Source organism: Sus scrofa, chromosome 3 (genome assembly GCF_054392235.1).
Source record: "Sus scrofa isolate SSC_HxYL_T2T_F1_AM1 chromosome 3, Sscrofa_HxYL_maternal_Yorkshire_Landrace_v2.0, whole genome shotgun sequence".
Classification (NCBI taxonomy): domain Eukaryota; kingdom Metazoa; phylum Chordata; class Mammalia; order Artiodactyla; family Suidae; genus Sus; species Sus scrofa.
The window spans coordinates 52,390,932-52,415,437 of NC_139385.1; the positions used below are offsets into that span (position 1 = coordinate 52,390,932).

The 24,506-nt window shown below is 40.5% G+C and overlaps 1 protein-coding gene across 4 annotated transcripts in view; it reads right to left on the reverse strand.

Moving 5' to 3' along the window:
- Positions 1–24,506, reverse strand: part of IARS1 (isoleucyl-tRNA synthetase 1) — a 76,727-nt gene that overhangs the window by 36,883 nt on the left and 15,338 nt on the right. For all 4 annotated transcript variants that reach the window (XM_021086986.2, XM_021086984.2, XM_021086987.2 and 1 more), the window contains 11 exons: positions 18,672–18,819; positions 14,952–15,039; positions 14,634–14,694; positions 10,850–10,945; positions 8,592–8,714; positions 8,018–8,109; positions 7,378–7,476; positions 4,319–4,445; positions 2,619–2,692; positions 2,041–2,235; positions 851–937 (listed from right to left, as the gene is read on the reverse strand). In XM_021086986.2, coding sequence (XP_020942645.1) covers positions 851–937; positions 2,041–2,235; positions 2,619–2,692; positions 4,319–4,445; positions 7,378–7,476; positions 8,018–8,109; positions 8,592–8,714; positions 10,850–10,945; positions 14,634–14,694; positions 14,952–15,039; positions 18,672–18,819 — 1,190 coding nt within the window. The remainder of the gene's footprint in view (positions 1–850; positions 938–2,040; positions 2,236–2,618; positions 2,693–4,318; positions 4,446–7,377; positions 7,477–8,017; positions 8,110–8,591; positions 8,715–10,849; positions 10,946–14,633; positions 14,695–14,951; positions 15,040–18,671; positions 18,820–24,506) is intronic.

Genomic DNA, 24,506 nt, shown 5'->3' on the forward strand with positions numbered 1-24,506 from the left:
CTAATCGGAGCTATAGCTGTCGGACTACACCACAGCCACAGCAACATGGGATCTGAGCTGAGTTGTGCCACATGAGCAGGCCTAAAAAGACAATTTTTTTTTAACCACACAATGATATAAGATTTTCGATTAAAAAAATAAAAAATAAAACAGACCATAGAGCCAGACCATCTGGGTACAGAACTTGAATTTATCACTCATTTGATATGTGACCTTAATTTTTCTGCATCTCAAATTCCTCAAATGTCAAAATGGACAATTAAAGGACCAATATCAAATAGTTCTGGGGATAAATGAGTGAAGACGTGTAAATGCTTAAGACATGATCTGGCACAATGTTAGGTGTCATCCCATGACTTGAATGGCACATGAAGCAAGGTACGGATGCATAAAGATTTTATTTCCTTTTTTTTTTTGTTTTTTTTTGTTTTTTACTTTTAGTGACTAGAGGCAATAGACACCAAGGGAAAAAAGGACTCCCCTATAATGTCTTTAGAACCAATAGATTCCTCATATATTAAAGAAAAGGTAACAAAAATCTGCATTAAGGACTAGTGTACAGATTAAATAAGAGCTATAAGCAAAAGAAGTTTGTGTGTTTCTAAATAACAAACGTAATTTCATTGCTAGGAATACCATGGGAGTTGCTAGAGAAGGGCACAAAAGAGGTATTAGATGAAAAGGAGAGCAGGAAGAAGTATAAAAGCAGAGGGAAGAAAAAGAGTAGGAACAGAGCTGGGGCATTCCTAAATTCCTATATTCACCAAAAAATGGTTAGATCCCACCAGAACATGCCTCAAGAATTAAGATCAGGAACTAGAACTCATCATTACACAAAGGAGTAACCTGCCTTGCCAGGACAAGTCCGTTCACAATCACATTTTTGAATGGTGGCCGTCCAAAGAGAGCTGTGGCCAGCACCAACAGGGTGTAAAACCTGGGGCAAAAAGAATCCACAGAGAAAGAGTTCAATAAAATAAGAAAAGGAATTCAAGCAAAGGAAAGAAAACTGTGTTTACTTATTGGACTGAATTTCTATTTTAGGTAAGTTGCACTTCTTGATAATCACTTAAAGCAACGGTGACACATTAGAATGATCCGGAAAGTGCTGAAAAATTAGGCTCTGGACCTACTGCAAAGCAATCATACTAGAGCTTCTCACTAGAAAAAAATAAAATGCGCTTTATTTAAAGCAAATAAAGCCCTGGAGTGAGGTAGTGACTCCCTGCTGGGAACAGTATTATCACCTTCCTCAGGGGAGCTACTGGACAGCCCCAAGGCAGAGCAGGGTGGCGCCGGGACGGCCTCTGAGACCTCCCAGAAATGCCAGGGTGAAAATCCAGAGAGGCGTACTGCCTTTAATATGAGGTTATATGGGACCGTCTGATGACACCAATATTCCTTAAACACTCCTGCAGAAACATTACTAATGGAAAGTATAATCAGAACCTGGGTCAGCCAAGCTCATCCATGAAGTGAAGATAACTCATCTTTTTCTAATTAAGAAAATGAGAGTACTGTTTTAGATAAGGCGCCTGATGAGATCAATGCCAAAATGCTCCCTATGCTCCCCCCCACACCCATCTGGATTTTTTAAGAATATTAATTTTATAAAGCTAGCCTTAACATTTGAGTATATTTTCAATGCTCCCTCAAATTTGTAGCACCCAACACATCATCTTGTATGTAAATACTAAACATTCGAGTAAATGACTTGAATAGAGGACATTGTTTTAAAGTAAACAAAAGTAAACACTGTTTTGTATCACCTATTCTTCTAATATAACAAATCTCTGTATTCCAAAATGTCAAATAATTCAAACTATAATTTGAAGCTACAGCCCTAGAGTTCTGAGAGATTCTTACTGAAAAGATACTTTTATGGGATGTTTGGTGGTGAGAGACAGAGGGCAGGAGCAAAGCCTGTCTTGCTTAACATAATCTCCCCAGCACTTCAAGTGCTAGGTGCTCAGTTAACCTGCTAAATCAAATCACATCAAATCAAATCAATAAAACATTTCAAAAGAACAAGGAACATACCATCCTCTGGTTTGGTCAATGCCTTCAGCAATGAAGTCTGCAGGAAATGAATCCTCAAACTCCCTCTTGTTTTCAAATGGATAATGAATCTGAGCATAGGGCATGCTGCCACTCTCGAACCAACAGTCAAACACTTCAGAGATGCGATGCAACAATCCTTTCCCACAGCGTGAAGGAATGGTCAGGTGGTCAATGCTAATAAACAAAGAAGTAGCCATTTCTATTAACTTTAAGCAAAACATAACTTACAGTTTAATTGCCAAGAGGAAACAGAATGCCCTCACAGCTTTCATATGCATCTGCAAACAGAAATACTGACAGTTATCACAGGTTTTCAGAGAGCACTATGAGTGCTCAATCTGAAAGGTTATATATATGCCAAAGTCTCCTGACACTTAACTCAAGGACAGAGGCCACCTTTCCTCAGAATCATCAACAACAAAGTAATCGAGCAATCTAGTGTTTGATTTCTACATGTGACTCTGTGATCTGCTATAGAGGCCATGTTCAAACTGGCTAGGACCTAGCCCGATACTCTCAGAATAGAACTGAAGTGCACCAAACATTCAGAAACTGACCTCTCTCTGTGGAGATCTGAGACCTTTGCTCCTGATAGTTCTTCAAGTTCTGCCACTGACCCAATGCACACTACCTGTCAAAACAAAGTTAAAAAGCCAGAGTGCCTCAGAGCCAAGGATCACACAGAGTTACTTTATATTACTTTATATGTTAATTCACATTTAGTTTGAGAAACCTTTGATCTTCAAGACGTTTGCAATCAATGTGGCTCACCCTCAGCCGTTCATGACCTACAGTCTTGTTTATTTTTTGCCGCTCCCATGGCACGTGGAAGTTCCTAGGCTAGGAATTAAACCTGTGTCGCAACTGCCACCTATGCCACAGCTGTGGCTATACTGGATCTTTAACCTATTGTGCCCGAAGTCCCTGTATAAACAAGTAGAGCAGGGCTCACTTCTTTGCTGCCTCCCCCATATCAGAGGGGACTCCTACATGGAGAGAGTTTAATCCCACCATTTCAGTAAGTATTTCTTGAAGGCTTATGATGCCCAAATCTCTGCCAAAAATAAACAGCTTAAGTGAAACTGCCTAGACTATTGCTCTAAGGTATCTTAGTTTCTTCCTGGCATTTGAATTTGTCTCTTTAATCTGAAATCTTTCCAAGCCAAAACTAGAACTGATGTAGTGTGCATGGACTGGATGAAATGATCAGACTGCAAGATAATAGGATTATGCTCATGTAAGGAGGCTGGGAAAGGGTCCAGCAGGGACACTTAGGACAGGGGGAGACATCGACAGAGGCTAAGCAGCTGGGCCATACCAGCAGAAACAGTTGCATGTTCGCCCCGAGAGGTCATCTGCTACATAATGAACACCCACATCCTTTTTCTCTGCCCTTCCTGCTCAGTCCTGAAAAGTCCTCCAATTCAGCCTTCACTGTTGCCTTTTAGGTCCCTGTTGGAGATTTACTGAGGTCCCAGGGTTGCTACTACTCATGACTGTTCTATCACTCTCAGCCCTGGATAGAAGGGAATACCTTCTATATGTATGTACATATTTATATAGAGACACACATATATATGCACTTCCTGTACATCTGTATGTACTTATAAAGAGATACACGAAGAAACACTTGATTTTATAAAGGTTTGCAATGCTTTGCTAATTTCTTTTAAGTGCTCCCCTACTTTGTGGCCACCCCATGGTATATGGAGTTCCCCGGCCAGGGATCAGATCCGAGCTATAGCTGCGACTGGATCCTTAACCCACTGTGCTGGGCTGGGGAATCAAATCTGCATCCCAGGGCTCCCAAGATGCCACCGATCCCACTGTGCCACAGCAGGAACTCCTTAAATTGTCCTTTTCAATTACTCCAAGGTCAGTTTAATATGCTGTGACTTAGTGCAGGGTGTGGAGTCTGCTCTGTCCATGAAAAACTCACAAGGAGAAAAAGAGATCTGAGTAACACAAAAAAAAAACAATGTAAGGATTTCCCTGAGAAAAATACAAACTGTACCCTTCACTTTTACACAGAGGGAAAATACTTACATTTAAAATAAAAGTAAAGTAAAAACAAATTAAAACCCTGAAAACATACTCTTATTTGTCATGATTCTAGGAAGGAACAGAGAAAAAATAATTGATGAAAAAAGAAAGGGGCAAATAAAAAAAGAAATAAATACTCTTTTACACCACCTTGAGATGCATGAATGAAGTACTTCAACAGAGATCAACGAAAGGAAACACTGCCCTGCCTCACCTCCTCGAAGTCATCACTGACCCACAGTGGGATAGGAGTGCCCCAGTATCTGTTTCTGGAAATTGCCCAGTCACGTGCATCTTTCAGCCAATTTCCAAATCGCTTTTCACGCACAAACTCTGGGACCCTGCAATAAATAGTTAATAACCAATCACATAGGAACATCAGTGAGTAAACTTGTAAACTAGACCCTTTGTATAAAGCTTTGTGAACCTAATGCTCTCCCAGCACTGAGCTCACTCCTAGGAGGATGTTTTCTGCACGGACAGGACAGCAGACCCATAGTGGCCGCTGCTGCTGTGAATTCATCCCAGGAAAGATGCTTTGTGTTATGAAACCCCACCGTACACAAGCTTTCCTGTCCCGCTCTCCACCTGGAGGACTGCCCCAGTCCCTTAAGCAATCCCATTATCACAGCCAGCCAATTCCCACTCAGACCTAGTCTTCAGATCATACACACAACAAATGCTTTTACTCAAACTCATTAGCAGGGCCTCTTGATCATCTACAAAGTAAGAGTCCGAGGAGTTCCTGTCGTGGCTCAGTGGAAACGAATTTGACTGGTATTCATGAGGACACAGGTTCAATCCCTGCCTCACTCAGTGGGTTAAGGATCCAGCATTGCTGTGACCTGTGGTGTAGGTCAACAGATGCAGCTCGGATCCTGAATTGCTGTGGCTGTGGCTGTGGCATAGGCCAGTAGCTACAGCTCTGATTAGACCCCTAGCCTGGGAACCTAGGGTGCGGCCCTAAAAAAACAAAACAAACAAACAAACAAAAAAACAAAACAAAGTAAGAGTACGAAAAACAGGTGGGCTATCTGTAGTGGGTGGGTAGCTGCCTCTCCCAGGCTCACCTGTAGTCCCCCTGCTAGCCTTAAGGCAAGTTCCTTAGAATGCAGCTTCTCACCTCACTGCCTTTCCCTCCACCTTGATAATATCCTCTACCACCTTCCTTCCCCAAGGCTCCTACTGTCTCTGGCTAGTCAATGACTCCTTATCCTTTAAAGTTCAGCTTTGTAAGAAACATTCCCAAGCCCAAAGCAGAATTAGGGCACTTCTAGGCTCCCAAACATCCTGTCTTCTCAGGTGCTGCAGTTACCATCCTGAGTCAACTTAGAGGCCTGGACCTCCCTCTCTCAGCACATTTCCACCCCGTCCAACGATGACACCATACTAATATTCCATACGTAGCACTCCACTAGGAAACTAAAGAGCTTCTTAAGTATAAAAGTCAAAAAATTGCTTTTTAAGAAATCAGAGTCACTTTGCTAAGAAATAAAGAAAGCTATAGTTTCCTTTTATTGCCCTGAGATTTCCCCATTCTTCCAAAATCAAATGCAGTTTTTAAAGTCAAGTTGGATTCTTGGGGGAATTAAGAAAGAGCGATTATCCTCAAAACTTTCAGTGAAAAACATTCTTCTGGAATACATAATCTTATATCATATTTGCATCTATAGGTTGAAGTATAGTAGTCCCCCTTATCTGCAGTTTCACTTAATGTGGTTTCAGTTACCCACAGTCAACTGTGGTCCAAATAGCTTAAAAGGAAAACTTCAGGAATAAAAAATTCTTAAGTTTTGGAGTTGCCATCATGGCTCAGCAGAAATGAATCTGACAAGGAACCATGAGGTTGTGGGTTTGATCCCTGGCCTTGTTCAGTGGGTTAAGGATCTGGTGTTGCCGTGAGATGTGTGGCATAGGTCGCAAACGCAGCTCGGATCCTATGCTGCTGTGGCTGTGGTGTAGGCTGGCAGCTCCAGCTCCAATTTGACCCCAGCCTGGGAACCTCCATATACCATGAGTGCAGCCCCAAAAAGCAAAAAAAAGGTCTTAGGTTTTAAGTTGCACACAGTCCTAGGCAGCATGAGGAGTTGTGCCCTTGCACTCCACCCTGCTTGGGGACTGAACTATCCCTTGGTCAGGAGTATCCAGGCTGTGTGTACTACCTGCCCGTTGGCCACCTAATAGCCACCTCGGCGGTTACAACCCATTGCTGGTTATCTCAGCTCCCGTGTTCAAACAACTCTTTATTTTACTCAATAGTGGCCCCAAAGTGCAAAAGCAGTGATGTCAGAAATTCAGATATTCTATTACTGAATATTTATGAATTAAACTTTATCGTAGGTATGTAAGTACATGAAGAACACTGCACATACAGCGTAGGGTTTGGTACTACTTTTGGTTTCAGGTATCCACTGGGGGTCTTGAAACAGAACCCCCATGGAAGAAGGGGGGAGTACTCTAACACCTCTCTAAAGTTTAGATATTAGCTGAGGGGAGCAAGGCTTCTGAAGCTGAAGTGCTTACCCATGAAGTCAGTGTGCACAAGACATCATGGTGTTTTAGGAGTCCAACAAGTGTCCAAAATAGTAAATGTCAATGGCTTCTGTACATACATCCAAAAATAAATGTTTATCCTTAAAATGACAGTTATTTAAGCCTAATGGACTCTGAGAGAACAACTAGGCATTTTTCCAAAGTCATTCCATTTTTTAATTTTAATTTTAATTTTTTTTTAGGGCTGCACTCATGGCATACAGTAGTTTGAGGCTAGGGGTCGAATAGGAGCTATAGCTGTCAGCCTACACCACAGCCACAGCAACGCGGGATCAGAGCCGCATCTGCGACCTACGTAACAGCTCACAGCAATGCCAGATCCTTAACCCACTGATTGAGGCCAGGGATCGAACCTGAAACCTCACGGTTCTTAGTAAGACTCGTTAAGCACTGAGCCACGGCGGGAACGCCTCATTCTTTTAAAATCAAATAAACGGCAGTTTCTCATTTCCAAAGGGTTAAAAAATGTTCCCCTGTAAGTTTCGTCATAAAAGGATGCTACTTTTGCTACATAATATTCTTTAAATTACTTTGTGTTCCATTATTTGTGTTTATCTTTTATTTTGTGTTCTATTTATTCCTGAATATAGTAAAAATAGCTATTATTACTATATACAAAATTGTATATTGCTTTTAAAATTATTATAACCTGAGGTAAGTGTCAATCAATGATAACCAAATGACAAAGGACATTATGAAGACACACGTCTCCCTGCTCACCAGTAGCACAGGTCATTGTTCCCCAGCAGCTGTTCCACCATGTGCTCCACCCGAACGAACCAGCTAGGCACTGCTTTGTAAATGAGGGGAGTGTCTGACCTGGGGAAACAAATGTAGAACCAGGCTGTTCAGACTGAGGTATGCAGGGGCCCAGAGCAAGAATGCCCTTTGGTTTCTCACTGACATCCCTACCACCTGCTAGGCCTTCTGCTGATATTCAATTTTATTGAAAATACTAGTATCAGTATCCTTAGTGATGATCATGTCCCTTCACAATACCAAGAAGGGAAAGCTAATATAACAAGATAAGAAAGAAAATGGAGTTCCGCCTGTGTGATAGTTATCTAATTAAAAACTTGCATCACGAATATTTCTCCCTAAATTCCACTAGAAAATTTGAGAGATATATCTCATGCCAGAGAAATGTAACCTTAACACAAAACATATTTGTGTATGTCTCTATTTCTTACATGATACTTGAGGAAAGAAATAACTACATATGAATTCAAAAAATCCTCCTTAAAATGAGAATAACACTAATTCTAAGGGGTACACATGAGACTGGAACCACAAATGGATGGAATGGGCACACTTATCAAGAGTATCCACACATTCAAACTCTAGCTTCATTTCATCTCACCTCCAGCAGAAAGGGTAGCTGTGGGTGAAGGTGCTGGCAATAAGAAGTCGACCTTGCTCCTTTAGGGTCCTGATGATATTTTTGTCAGCATCCTATCAAAAAAAATTAAAATCTGCCATTAAAATATCCTACAATATTCAGTAATACAATAAAATTAAATATCCTACTAAAATCTGTTATTTTGATAGCTTTACTATGAATAAAAGGCAAATACAACAAATGTATTACTTGGTCCACATTTTAGCCACGTAGAATGTTAAGTTTTTTTTAAAGTTCCCTGCTGTTTAAGTTTTCAATCAGCACTGATTAACCCAAGGTCAGAAACTGCTTCCTGAGTCATTATCAGAGCCCATTTTTTTCTGGTTCCTGCTCTTGAAATTACAGCATGCTTTCTTGGAAGATATTAGACCCTTGGAATACAGCTGATAATATGTTCTGAAACAAAACCAAACCAACTTCCTGGGGGAAAAAAAAACCCAATATAGAAGCTATTTAACAAAAAACTGATTAATGAAAGAAGTATGATGAAACTGACATCAGAAAAACAGTATGATGAAGCCACAGAAATACAAACCTTCACATACTGTCCTGCAAAATCCGTCACTTCTTCCGTGAAACAGCCTGAAGCATCCACAGGGCACACAGGGGGAGAGTCTTTCTGAATGATGTTAAAGTCCACACAGACCCGATAGTCATCCTGGGGAAAGGGAGAAAGAAGGTGGGAGGAGGGAAGAATAAGACAGGAGTGCGGGCATAGCGAGAGAGAAGCTATGTACGAGGTGATAAATGTACGAGGTGATAAATGTACGAGGTGATACATTTACAGGAGAATTTCTCATCAGTATTCTGATACATAAATGCAATTAACTTTCATTATTCTCTCAACTGAAGTTAATTCAAGGATCATTCACTCTCAGAGCCTTGCAGTAATCAAGCCCAGTCTTCCCAGTTATTACTTCACAGATCATTCACTAAATGAGAAGATGAAACATGTAAATGTGTAAGAACAAAATCAAATTTGATTTATAACAGTGGCATGTATACACATACATGTATGCACAAAGCAGAAGCACACACAGATGTACAGTATGAACTATCTAGTATTGCATGATGCTTGACGTGCATCTGGATTTGCATCTTCCAAGGAGTACCTGAAAGAATGGCACACTGATCTTGGGAGTTCCCACTGTGGCGCAGGGGAAATGAATGACTAGTATCCATGCGTATGCTCGTTTGATCCCTGGCCTCGCTCAGTGGGTTAAAGATCTGGTATTGCCATGAGCTGTGGTGTAGGTTGCAGACACGGCTTGGATCTGGTGTGGCTGTGGCCAGCAGCTGTACCTCCAATTTGACCCCTATCCCTGAAACTTCCATAATGCTGAGTGTGCAGCCCTGAAAAAAAAAAAAGAATGGCACAATAATCTAAATCCTAAGTATTCACTACAAATAAGTAACTTTGGCCTCATGCAGCATAGCATACACCATGATGCTTCAGGAATACATTTTGAGAAATGTTAACAATAATCTGAGCAAAGACTTATAAAGTGCCATGTCAGACAGTGCTCTGAACACCAGACTCCATTACATTAATCTTTTTAATGATCCTGTGAGGAAGATAGGTGTACTGGGTTTTCACCATGTGTTCCTCTCAGATAAACCAGCAAGCATCCCCATTTTATAGATGAAAAAGCTCAGGCACACACACACACAAAAACCAAACCAAACCAAAACAACTTAGTTGCAAAGTGGCAATGATCAGATTCAAAACCAAACAGCCTGGTTCCACAGTCCAAAGTCTTCCCCTCTGTGCTACTTGAATCTAAAATTAATTGTCTTAGGGGAATTCCCATTGTGGTGTAGCAGAAGCAAATCTGACTGGTATCCTGGGGATGTAGGTTTGATTCCTGGCCTTGCTCAGTGGGTTGGGGATCAGGCATTGCCTTTAGCTATGGTACAGGTCACAGACTCGGCTCAGATCTAGCGTTGCTGTGGCTGTTGTATAGGCCAGAAGCTACATCTCCGATTCGACCCCTTGCCTGGAAAACTTCCATATGCCTTAGGTGCTGCCCTAAAAAGCCAAAAATAAAAATAAAATAGATTGTCTTAGACTAAATAGTGAAACCGCACCCAGGTATGACTCCAAAACAAGCTAGAAAGCCAGTAGGATTCCACCTGGGCTTGTGTCCAACTCTCACTACACTGAGAGAACGCCTGGTGTGATGTGACATGTGGGTGTGCTAACAGCAAGTGTAGTGACAGCTTGGTCCTGAAGGAAAACCCTGGATTGCTGCTGTGGCTTGGGTTTGACACCTGGCCCAGGAATATCCACATGAATGGATGTTACCCAAAAAAGAAAAAAAAAAAAAAAAGAAAGAAAAGAAAAAAAAAAGGGAAAAAAAAACCCCAAACCCACAGCAGATATGATGGAACTTTTTCGAATTTTGGTAGCCATGCTGACTGTCTGATTCTATGCCCTCGTCGAAACTCACAGAACTGCATGCCACAAAGAACAAAATGTACTGCAAGTAAATTATGATGAATGAAAACACAGCACGCCTTTTAGAAAGATTAAATGCATAGCAACACCCAGGATTTAGCCTACTATTTTCAGAAATCAGATCAGGGTGACAACGACTTGTAGATGCAAGTTTTGTAAGCCATCTTTGGGGGTGGTGAGCCTGAAGAGGTTGATTCCACACTATGAACATGAGTGAGAAAAATCTCTCTCACATAAACACACACACACAAAGGACACAACTCAGTGGCCATTGACGTTTACTTAATAAATACATAAATTTATAAATACATCTACAAAAGTGATATACTACTCACAGCACCGAAGTAAGGGGCCTGGTGCACAACCCCAGTGCCTTCTTCCTCCTTCACATAGTTGTCCACGAGCACAGTAAAAGCACCATTCTCTTTACACTGGAAAAGAAAGATTTTCAGGCTTAAAGGATGAAGCAATACCATATCATAATATTAACTTAATAACAGTTTTTGGTAAAAGCCTGAAAAACCTTTTAACATGCAAAATTATTTTCAGAAATAGGAAACAAAGACTAGAATAATTCAGATTGGGAAGAAACATGCTAATTAATTATATCTTTTCCATTATATTACTTATAATGAAATAAGTATTGTGGAGTTCCCACTGTGGTGCAACGGGATCGGAGGCATCCTGGGAACACTGAGATGCAGGTTCAATCCCTGGCCTAGCACAGTGGGTTAAGAACCTGGTGTTGTTGCAGCTGTGGCTTAAGTTGAAACTGTGGCTCGGATCTGATCCCTGATCCAGGAGGCCAAAAAAAAAACAAAAAAAACAAAAAGCATAGGAAATAAGCATCTGAAGACTTGCAGAAAAAATGTCTATCTCTCTCAGCCACAAAGCTGTGTTCTTCCTACCTCACCCCTGCACCAGCATGCAATTCATCATGAAAAGAAGATGTGCTCCCTCAACAATTCCCTTCCTGGTTTACTTTCGATCACTGCATGTGCTTTGCAGCTCCTTTTCCTTTCAGTCCAGCTCAAGTTATTCAGTAATGGCAAACCCTGAAAGAATCAGGGATGCGGGCGAGCTACAAGGCTCTGCTACAGGCACTCCACCTACTGCAACACTGAGGGGAAAAGTTTCCAGTTTCTTTGTAACAACAAGAGAGTTGGGTTCACACATAAGACTACAGACCTACCTTTTCCACCTTTACCTTGTGATGTTTTTTTCACATACCCTTTATTTCAGCCAAACTGGCCCTTTGCTTTCTTATCTCTCTGCATTTGTAAAGAGTATTTAGAGAAATGATTTCCATACTTAATTCTATAATCCTATTGTTTTAAAAATGTTCTGGCTGTATCTGAATTTCACAGATGAACAAACTCTAAACAAAGATAAAATGGTTTGCCCAAACCACACAACCAGTAATGATGGCAGGACCTGAAAGGTCTTCTGGTTCCACACACAGTGTTATTTTCAACTATATCACAGCTCTTTAATTGTTTGGTATTCACTGAAAAATAAACTGGAAAAATAACCAAGCATTTTTAATTGCCATAACCCAAATCACCTAAATATTTTTTGGTGTGGTATGATAGGTGCTAAAAGGTATGTCTTCAATAGTTTAAACATCGAGAGAAAATACGTGTGTCCTTAGAATCAGATATAAAAACACAGAACCCACAGGTATCTTGCTGTTTCTAACTGTAGACCAAGAAACTCTGCACTACATTCCTATCTCTCAAAGTCCAATTCTAGATGCTGCCCATGTCAAGGCAGAGCTGGGTCAGCATTCACACAGAGGCTATGCTGCTGCCTTTCACAGAGAACACCCATTCCCATGGCTCCCACTTAGTAGTTAAGAACATGTGTGTATTTTATATATACATCAGATGATTTGGTCCTAGGTCAAAAAATTTGTAGCACCTTTCTAAAACTCACCAAATGTTTCAGAAAATTTCAGGAAGTTAACTGAACGGATAGGTGCTACTCTTAATAACTTCTATCAGTATGAACTGAGTGTATATTCTAGACAGACTTTTGACTTGACCCAAAGTTCCTACCTATTGTATCCATGCGCATTTTTTGAGAGGGCTGGGCTTTCCTCAGATTCTCAATAGGATCTATAATTCAGGAAGGTCACTGATCTATTGTAGTAAGTTTTTATTTTTATTTTTTCTAGTATGAGTTTTAAGACAAATACATATACAATATAAAATAAAACATGTTAAGATACAGTTAGAAGAATGTAGTTACGAATTTTTCAGAGGGAGAAACCAAAGCATTTCATAAAACACTTTTTATTTTTTTCAGATGACATCTGAGTTTAGCCTTGAAGAGTATCAAGAAAAGTATAACATTAAAGAAAGGTGAAGGGTTTTCTTTTAAAAGGGGAGGAACACTTAATAAAAACAAAGGCAGGGGGAATTCCCTTGTGATACAGCAGGTTAAGGATCTGGTATTGTTACTGTACAAGCTTGAATGGCTGCTGTGGTACTTGTTCCAGCCCTGCCCTTGGAACCTCCTTCATGCTGTGGGTTTGGAAAAAAACAAACAACAACAACAAAAAAACCCAACAAAGACAGGGGGTGGAGGGGTGGGGGTGGGAAAGGGCCAGTTTGATGGAAGCAAAAGATATGTGTCAATCAACATTAGGGAAGGTGGTTGGGAAGGAGGACTGCCTTGTGCTAAGTGAAGAATACCCACTAAGGAATGTGCTGGCCAGTGACTACAGGCTCACAGGGAAGGGCTGGACCACGTTAAGTGTTTGAAGGTCCATCAGCAGCAACATGGAATGAGGTATAGTGCTACTAGGAGATAAGAAACACTCAGGTGCACAAAAATGTAGAGACAGATGTGATATTTTGGACAGAATGCAAATGGCAGAGATCACCTGCATTAGCCAAATTCTACCCCCACACTGAACCAGAAAAGTAAGCAAATATTTCATCCTGAGCTGTGATATAAGGTTTTGCTGGCTAATAACACACCCAAATGAATATAATTTCTATAGAATGTGTAAAACCAGGTCTGAAGGTGTTGCTCATTACTTCATTCCAACACCTATAAATAAGGACCAAGAGGAAATTTCTGTTGACTTTGCTCTTTTCTTGGTGATGGTGGGATTTACAACTATAGCTGCAGATTCTGTTGCCAGAAAATGAAAAACCAAATAAAACAGCTGTGTGACTTTTAAAACACGAAATTGCCAAATGCTTCAACTCTGTAATGGTGCCTATGATTTAAAGCACCCATCTGGTCAGTACCTGGAAATGAACTCTGTTTACTTTTATGCCCACAGTTTTATTCTTAGCGCTATATTAAATTGGTAAAACCAAAAACCAAAAAACACATCAATGACTTTCCCAGGTGATATGTAGACTTCAAACAATATAAATATACACATACAAATCTTGTCAAATATAAGTAATTCCTTTTGTAACATGAGAAAAGTATTTTTTTTTTTTTAATCTTTTTGTCTTTTCCAGGGCCACAACCACGGCATATGGAGGTTCCTAGGTTAGGGGTCTAATTGGAGCTGTAGCTGCTGGCCTATGCCACAGCCACAGCAACTCGGGATCCAAGCCGAGTCTGCAACCTACACCATAGCTCACGGCAACGCCAGATCCTTAACCCTGAGCGAGGCCAGGGATCGAACCCGCAACCTCATGGTTCCTAGCTGAATTCATTAACCACTGAGCCACGATGGAAACTCCCTGTAATATGAGAAAAGTATTTAATAATTCCTATGGGGGAGTTCCCACTGTGGTACACTAGGTTAGGAATCAACTGTAGTGGCTTGGGTCACTGTGGAGGTGCAGCTTCCATCCCTGGTCTGCTGCAGTGAGTTAAAGGATCCAGCATTGCTACAGTTGCAGCTCAGATTCAATCCCTGGCTCAGGAACTTCCATATATGCTGTGGGTGTGGCCAAAAAAAAAAAAAAAATCCTACAGGATTATAATTACTGAAACAAAGAGGCAACACAGATTTTAATTTTTTAAATATTAAAACAGACTTGGGATTCAGGCACAATCATAAAACAATGTAACAATAAGACAACAGGAATACCACTCTATGTATCAAATACACAGGTTGTAGGGAGCCCTTATCATCTCTAATCTTACCTTCACAAAATAGTCAAACAGGGGCTTATACTTCTTGCCTTTGAGACAGGCACCAGGAAATCTATAAAAAGGAGAAAGGTAAACTCACAATGAAATTAAAACCATCTAAGAAATGAGGCTGTAGCCGCATCAAGTCTTCACTCCCTTCTGGTTTACTTGCTTCTAAGTCATCAGTGTTGGAATGCGTGACCTGAATATACTCAGTATTAGTACTTAAAACTAAACTTGAATAATATAGTTTTGGGGCAATAACGTATCTCACTTTTTAAAGCTAGAAACACACACACACACACACAAATCAATGATTTGAATATTTACCTTTCAAGGATCTCATAGTCACTCTCTAACTTATAGAGGGCTGATAATCTGGCTTCCATTAAAATGTGTAGTGTTCCTCTGACAACATCTATGAGATCAAGGAGAAGAGTGTACTTCAATGATATTACATGTCAATGACAATCACACACATCAGCATATTCTTCCCCCCAGGGGCTCCTGTATCACCTCAATCCAAAGTGCTCTGCACTGACAAGGGAACACGACAAAGAATGCTAAGGCACACTTGCTTTCTAAATACCAAAGAGACAACAATATCAAATGCTATTAAGGTAACTCATCAGTTGTTGTTAATTGCACATCTATCCATTTTAAGTAAATTAATCTTTATTTTCTCCTATGAAAAGTAATCTATGTGAATGTTTAAAATTTATAACATTAGCAAAACAAGAAGATCACAAAGTAAAAGTTCCCTATAATCTCATCTGTCCCCGACCAACACTATTTCAGTGTCTATTCCTCCAGATGTGTTCATATTTACATATTATGTAAACCCGTAACAATAATTATGGGATATAACTCAATATAGTTTTGCAATTTGTTTTCACATAATACATCATGAACATCTTCCCAAATATTAGCACATAAAAATATTTCTCATTCTTTTAAATAGTATTATAGTACTCTGTTTTATGGACATACAGTTATTTTTAATATATCAATACTAGATATTTAAATTGTTGTCAAATTGTTACTACTATGAACACTGGGAATAACAAACATCCTTGTACATATCTTTGTAACCTCATTAGAAATGTTTCTGAAAGTTCCTGTTGTGGCTCAGCAGGTTAAGGACCCAACGCCATCTCCAGGAGGATGCAGGATTGATCCCTAGCCTCACTCAATGGGTAAAGGATCTGGCGTTGCTGCAATCTGTGGTGTAGGCCATCAGGCTCACTACAGAATAGCCAGGACTCATAGGTGACACAGGCAACTTAAACAGACATAAATGCACTTCCCTAGAGAAGCAGCAGGAGACACCAGAGGCAGGCTCTGTGTGGAGAAGAGCTCTTTCCCGGCAGGTATTATTAGCCCAGCTACTCCTAAGGGCTCAGTTAAAAATATCTTTTATGATTCCCAATCCTTTCCTATTCATTTCTCAATATTCTTCTTTGACAGCACAAGCTATTGTGAACCAAATTAACTGTCTTGTAGGACAGATATTTTTTCCTGGCTATGAGTTTTTCTTTCCCTGGCTTTCCCCTGTTCTCCATAAACTACTGAAACCTAGTTACTAATCTTCTTTTTCCATACAAATCTCCAAGGAAAGGGCCTCACTAAAACTACAGTTAACTTGATACCAGGGAATATCTGAAAGGCACGAAGTTCTCAAGTTCTTGTGCCCATTCTATGATACTATAATTTATTGTAAGAACTACAGGAGTTCCCTCTGTGGCTCAATGGGATCGGTAGTGTCTCTGCATTGACAGGAAGCAGGTTTAATCCTGGCCTGGGGCAGTAGGTTAAGGATCTGGTGTTGCCTCAGCTGCAGTGTAGGTCACAACTGTGGCTGGGATCTGATTCCTGGCCTAGGAACTCCATATGCCTCATGGTGGCCAAAAAAGCTAATATGAACACACATACAGTCTTAGTCCCTGTTCTGGCAGGGCTCCATATGCCTCATGGTGGCCAAAAAAGCTAATATAAACTCTAACACACACACACAGACATAGTTTTAGTCCCTGTTCTGGCAGAGCTCTTAAAATCCTTTGAATTTCTGGAGTTCCCATTGTGGCTCAGCAGGTTAAGAACCCGACTAGTATGCATAAGGATGTGGGTTTGATCCCTGGCTGCACTGAGTGGGTTAAGACTCCGGTGTTGCTGCAAGCTGCGGCATAGGTCGCAGACGTGGCTCAGATCTGGCATTGCTGTGGCTCCAATTTGAAACCTAGCCTGGAAACTTCCTTATGGTGCATGCCCTAAAAAAAAAAAGAAAGAAAGAAAAACAAAATCCCTGGAATTTCCTAAGTGATGGGAGCCAAAAGGTGTCTTTGTTATGCTAATGAGATGACTTTGGGGAAAACCTTTAGGTAAACTAAGGATGGAGAACCAATCACAGGGTTATAAGATTGGAACTTTCACACTCCACCTCCGGGGAGGAGAGGGGTTGGAGACTGAATTCAATCAACAATGGCCAATGATTTAACCAATTGTGCCTATGTACCAAAGCCTCAATAAAAAGGATGGGATTTGGAGAGTTTCTGGGTTAATGAATGCATCCACAAGCTATGAGGGTAGCCAACCCCATCTCTACGGAGACAGAAACTCCTGTGCTTTGCAACCCTTCCAGATCTCATTGTATGTACTTCTTCACCCAGCTATTTATGTGTACCTTTTACAATATCCTTTTATAATAAATAGTCATCTATAGAGTATGATGTTTCTCTGAATTCTGTGAGTTGCTCTCTGGACCAAAGGAGGAGGTCATGGGTAGGTTAGAAGCACAAATTACAACTGTGACAGTGGTAGTCTTCTAGGACTAAGCTTTTTTTTTTTTTTTTTTTTGTCTGTCTTTTTGTCTTTTTGCCTTTCCTAGGGCTGCTCCCGAGGCATATGGAGGTCCCCAGGCTAGGGGTCTAATCGGAGCTGGAGGCGCTGGCCTACACCAGAGCAACAGCATCGCAGGATTGGAGCTGTGTCTGCAACCTACACCACAGCTCACGGCAACGCCAGACCCACTGAGCAAGGCCAGGGACCGAACCTGCAACCTCACGGTTCCTAGTCAGATTCGTTAACCACTGCGCCACAAGGGGAACTCCAGGACTAAGCCCTTAACCTGTGAAATCTGACTCTATCTCCAGAAAACTAAGAGCTGAATTAAGTTTTGAGAAAATACATATTGGAGATTCCTCATAACAATGAGATCCCACCTATTTGAACCTCAGGTTCTTCATCCATAATAGGGGTATGATGTGTAAAAAGTCTATTATAATTTGAAAATTATATTTTCTTATCTCTGTATTTTTTTTTTTTTTTTTTTTTTTTGCTATTTCTTGGGCCGCTCCTGCGGCATAGGGAGATTCCAAGGCTAGGGGTCCAATTGGAGCTGTAGCCACCGGCCTACACCAGAGCCACAGCAACGCGGGATCCGAGCCACGTCTGCAACCTACACCACAGCTCACGGCAACGCCGGATCCTTAACCCACTGAGCAAGGCCAGGGATTGAACCCGCAACCTCATGGTTCCTAATCGGATTTGTTAACCACTGCGCCATGTCGGGAACTCCTATCTCTGTATAATTTTAATTGTGTTAATTTTTCAATGAGAAATGGGAGAAAAACTCTCAGAGGATATATTTCCAATTAAGTCTAACACTTTTTCAAAAACACCTATTTTTACTCCAAAAAGAAATGTAGGCTTTCATTCTTTCCCAAAATATGTTAAAATTATCTTACCTATATCAATCATAAGTAACTAGGCTCTGGGAGTTCCTTTCATGGCTCAGCGGTTAACGAACCCGAGTAGCATCCACGAGAATGAGGGTTCAATCCCTGACCTCTCTCAGTGGGTTAAGGATCTGGTGTTGCTATGAGCTGTGGTGTAGGTCACAGACGCAACTCAGATCTTGTGCTGCTATAGCTCTGGTGGAGGCCAGCAGCTACAGTTCTGATTAGACTTCTACCCTGGGAACCTCCATATGCCAGGGGTGTGGCCTTAAAAAGATGGGGAAAAAAAAAAGAAAGTAACCAGGCTCACACTTACCTTTAATCTTCACATACTGCAAATCTGGATTAACGCAAACGGCAAGGTTACTAGGTAGAGTCCAGGGAGTTGTTGTCCAAGCAACCAAAGATATATTTTCATCTTCCTCCAAAGGGAAAGTTACAAATATCGAAGGATCTTGAACATCCTGAAATAAAATGAGATTATAAAATATTATTCTTTTACAAAATCCATAATAACAGACATGAAAGAAAAAGGAACTGATCCTAAAGAATAAAAAATTGATTTTCTGGAGTTCCTGCAGTGGCATGGTGGGTTAAGAAAGAATCCAACTGCAGCAGTTTGGGTCACTGCGGAGGAAGGTGTCCACTCCTCAGCCCTGCACAGTGGGTTAAAGGATCCGGCATTGCCACTGCATAGGTTGCACCTTTAACTCAGATTCAATTTCTGGCCCAGCAACATCCATATGACATCAATATGGAAAAAATGCTTTAACAAATTACCTTAGGGAGTTCTCATTGTGGCTTAGTGGTTAGCGAATTTGACTAGGAACCATGAGGTTGCGGGTTCGATCCCTGGCCTTGCTCAATGCGTTAAGGGTTAAGTGCTGCCGTGAGCTGTGGTGTAGGTTGCAGATGCAGCTCGGATCCCATGTTGCTGTGGCTCTGGTGTAGGCCAGCAGCTAGGGCTCCACTCAGACCCCTAGCCTGGGAACCTCCATATGCTCCAGGTGTGGCCCTAGAAAAGACCAAAAAAAAAAAAAAAAAAAAAAAAAAAAAAAATTAGCTTAGGAGTCACAAACAAAACATGTGAAGTATATCAAGAGGGATACATGATGGTAGTTTCACAATTACAATCATCTATTTTGTAAGAAATCCATAAATATAATAAATATTTATATATTTAGTATAATATAATAAATATTTCTGAAATCAGAGTTATTCTTTATTTTTATGAAGGGTATATGAGAGTTTTTTTCAGCTTTTCACTGAGTTTGAAATTCTGTCAAAAAGTAGAAGCAAATACAAAAACAATCCTTAGTTTCAACTAAGACACAATCACAGAATGGCCAAAGTAAAAAAGAAAATACCAAGAGTTGGCAAGGATGCAATGTAATTAGAACTGTATAGTGTCTAATCAGTATAACCCTTTCAGGAAAGTCTGTTAAGAGTGGCAGCAGGGGCGGACAGTGAATCACAGTCCATGGGTCAAATCTGGCCATATCTGTTTTTGTATAGCTCAAGTTTTACGAATGGTTTTGACAGGACTGACAGACTACTTGGCCCACAAAGTCTAAAATATTTACCATCTGGTCCTTTACAAAGTTTGCCAATTTCTATACCAGAGTTAAATACAAGTATATCTTAGGACTCAACAATTCCCCTCCTGGGAACGTAACCAACAGAAATGTGTGTATGTATATATGTATATATACTCCCCACAAGACAAGTTCCAGAATGTTCACAACAGTACTATTGATAAGCATCAAGAACTGGAAATTATCCAAATGCCCATCAACATTTGTATGGATAAACTAAATACTAGACAGGAATTAAAATGATGATCAAGAGTTCCTGTCGTGGCGCAGTGGTTAATGAATCCGTCTGGGAACCATGAGGTTGCGGGTTCGATCCCTGCCCTTGCTCAGTGGGTTGAGGATCTGGCGTTGCCGTGAGCTGTGGTGTAGATCGCAGATGTGGCTCAGATCCCGCGTTGCTGTGGCCCTGGTGTAGGCCGGTGGCTACAGCTCCGATTCCACCCCTAGCCTGGGAACCTCATATGCCTCAGGAGCAGCTCAAGAAATGGTAAGACAAAAAAAAAAAAAAAAAAAAGACGATCACAACTACATACAACATGGATGACTTTCACAAATATAATCTTGAGCAAGAGAAGCCAAACACACAAAAACAACAAATTGTATGATTCCATTTATATATAGTAGAGCACCAGCAAAAAAAAACCAATGATGTTGGACGTGAGGATTGAGGTTACTATAAAGGAGTGGGGAGATATACACTAAAAAAAGGGACATAGGAAGGGAGAACTTTTGATAGGTTGATTTTCTTTTTACGGCTGCAGTATATGGAAGTTCCGTGCTAGGGGTCAAATTGGAGATACAGCTGCAGCAATGCCACAGCCACAGCCACACCAGATCCAAGCTGCATCTATGACCTGTGCTTGCAATGACACCAGATCCTTAATGCACTGAGTGAGGCCAGGGATTAAACCCATATCCTCAAAGACAAAGGGTCCTTAACCCACTGTGCCACAAAGGGAACTCCTAATAGGTTGCTTGATAAGGTTCTCTCTTTTTTTTTTTTTTTTTTGATCTTTTTAGGGCCACACCCATGGAAAAGAAAGTTCTGAGGCTAGGAGCTGAATGGGAACCATAGCTGCTGGCCAAGGCCACAGCAACACCAGATCTAAGCCACACTTGTGACCTAGGTATCTGTGACCCATGTTGCAGCAATGCCAGATCCTTAACCCACTGAGCGAGGCCGGGGATCAAACCTCATCCTCATGGATACTGGTCAAGTTCTTAACGCACTGAGCCACAAAGGGAACTCCTGATAAGATTCTTTTTTTAACTTTAACTGGGTAGTTGCTTCACACTCAAGTTCTAAGTATGTGGGAAAGAGCAAGTAAATGGAAGAACAAAAAACTGTTGTCTTACTAAACTAGGAGATAGGTATTAAGATGTGAAAATTATTAATTTTAGTGTGTATAGTAATGAATATAAAAAAATGTAAAAAATAAAAAACCACCAAAGGGAAATCTTAATAAAAAAAGTAATAGTGGTGTTCCCCAGTGGGTTAAGGATCTGGTAGTATCACTGCTGTGGCTCGGGTTTGATCCCTGATCCGGAAACTTATGTATGCTGTGAACACTGCCAAAAAAAAAAATTAATAGTGATGGGTATTGACATTATATATTTTTTCTTCCTTTATATCGTCTATGGCATGAAAATTTTCCACAATGAACATAAGCTTTATAAATAATCAAATCGGAGTTCCCGTCGTGGCGCAGTGGTTAACGAATCCGACTAGGAACCATGAGGTTTCGGGTTCGGTCCCTGCCCTTGCTCAGTGGGTTAACGATCCGGCGTTGCCGTGAGCTGTGGTGTAGGTCGCAGACGCGGCTCGGGTCCTGAGTTGCTGTGGCTCTGGCGTAGGCCGGTGGCTACAGCTCCGATTCAACCCCTCGCCTGGGAACCTCCATATGCCGCGGGAGCGGCCCAAGAAATAGCAAAAAGACAAAAAAAATAAAAATATAAATAATCAAATCAATCAGACTTAAAGTTCCCTTGTGGTCTAGCAGTAAAAGATTTGGCATTGTCACTGCTGTGGCTTGGGTTCAATTCCTGGCCCAGGAATTTCCACAAACCACGAGTGTGCCCCCAAACAAAAAACTAAAAATTTAGACAATGCAAAGCACAGTTTTATATATCATGAGTTAGGTTACCTTTTGGAATAGTTGGAAGGACTTTATTCTGTAACTTTCCTACAGCCTTCTCTTTACCAATAAGAGAATAAGAGCATAAACTTTGAAATTGCTAACATGTAAACATTTAGTTACCAAAGAAAACTCTAGCATAAGTACACAAGGATTTATATTACAATATATTTGGAGCGATGCTGTTTGTTAGCATTAAAAAAAAAAAAAAAAGCTACACCCCTCTGGAAAAAAAAAATCTATCAAAAGAATGAACAAATAAATTTTAATCTATTTGTTACATGAACTACTCTACAGCAGTTTAAAATAAACATAAAGCTGGAGTTCCTGTAGTGGTTCAGCAGTTAACGAACCTGACGTGCATCCACAAGGACGCAGGTTCAATCCCTGGCCTCACTCAGTGGGTTAAGGATCCGGTGTTGCAGTGAGCTGTGGTGTAGGTCGCAGATGTGGCTTGGATTCAATGTTGCTGTGGTTGTGGCATAGGCTGGCAGCTGTAGCTCTGATTTGACCCCTACCCTGGGAACCTACATATGTCGGGGGCACAGCCCTAAAAAGACAAAAAAGAAAAAAGAAAATAAATAAATGTAAAGCTACATGTATCAATATGAAGAAATGTTTTATTTTTTTGGTTTTATTTTTTTTTGCTTTTTAGGGCACTCCAATATGAAGAAATTTTAAAACATAAATTTAGTATAAAAGGCAAGGTGCAGAATAAGTACAATGAGTGAGATTTAAAAACATGTAACACAATGCTATATACTGTTCATGGATACTTATGTAGAGAGCAAACATCTAAGAATAAAAAAATATGCACAAGAAAGAAACACCAAATTCAGCTTAGTGGTTACCTATCAGGATGTAAGAAAGAATGGAAGAGAAAGGAGTTCTACGACTGTCACAAAATGTTGATTGAGAAAAGTCAGATAACAAAAGAATACATAGTGGATCTTTCTATTTCTTCAAAACACAAAACTAGTCAAAACTAATTAACAGTTATTTAAAAAAAAAAAAGATAAGATGCATTTGAAAAAAGATGCATGTACTGAAAACCACTAAACAGTACACTTAAGATGTGTGCATTTAAAAACAAACAAACGGAGTTTCCATCATGGCTCAGTGATTAAAGAACCCAATTAGTATCCATGAGGACACGGGCTCAACCTTTGGCCTTGCTCAGTGGTGAAGGATCTGGCCTTGTCATGCTGTGGTGTAGGTTGCAGATGCAGCTCGGATCCCACACTGCTGAGGCTGTGGTATTGGCTGGCAGCTACAGCTCTGATTGGACTCTTAGCCTAGGAACCTCCACATGCCTCAGGTGGGGCCCTAAAATTAAATAAATAAATAAATAAATAAATAAAATAAAATAAAAACAAACAAAAAAATGAAGTACTAGGAGTTCCCGTCATGGCGTAGCGGGAACTTTCGAATCCGACTAGGAACCATGCAGTTGTGGGTTCGATCCCTAGCCTTGCTCAGTGGGTTAAGGATCTAGCGTTGCTGTGAGCTGTGATGTAGGTCATAGACACAGCTCGGATCCAAGTTGCTATGGCTGTGGCGTAGGCCGATAGCAAGAACTTCCATTCAACCCCAGGCCTAGGAAACTCCATATGCTGAGGGTGTGGCCCTAAAAAGACCAAAGACCAAAAAAAAAAAAAAAAAAAAAAAAGTACTAATTTCCATAAAATGCAGAGGACAGAGAAAATGTTAAATTAGACTGAGGAGGTTGTCAAAACTCAGATTATGGGAAACTATAAGACTAGATTCGGGAGTTCCCATCGTGGCGCAGTGGTTAACGAATCCGACTAGGAACCATGAGGTTGCAGGTTCGGTCCCTGGCCTTGCTCAGTGGGTTAACGATCCGGCATTGCCATGAGCTGTGGTGTAGGTTGCAGACACAGCTCCAATCCTGCGTTGCTGTGGCTCTGGTGTAGGCCAGTGGCTACAGCTCCGATTAGACCCCTAGTCTGGGAACCTCCATATGCCGTGGGAGCGGCCCAAAGAAATAGCAAAAAGACAAGAAAAAAAAGAAAAAAAGACTAGATTCGTTTCCTAAACAATGATTTGCAAGGGGGAAAAAAAGAAAAAGAAGGAGAAACGGAGACCTACACATTAAAATAGATCTAAAAGACAACTATTCTGTTTATTACCTTCCTTAGATCTAGACTAAAAAATAGTAATAAAAAATAACCTGAAGGAAAAAAGGATGCTATATATGAAACAGATAGTAGTATAAACACTGATGTGATTCAGAAGTTAAACACTTAAAGAATATTTAATATTGGAATATTAAAAATAATTGATGATGACTTTTTATGTCATGATAATGCTACTACTGTAATGTTAAAAAAAGATAAAGATTTCTTATTTCTGAAGACTTATAGCCTTTACTCTCTCTCTGGAGAAGGTACACTTTGTAAA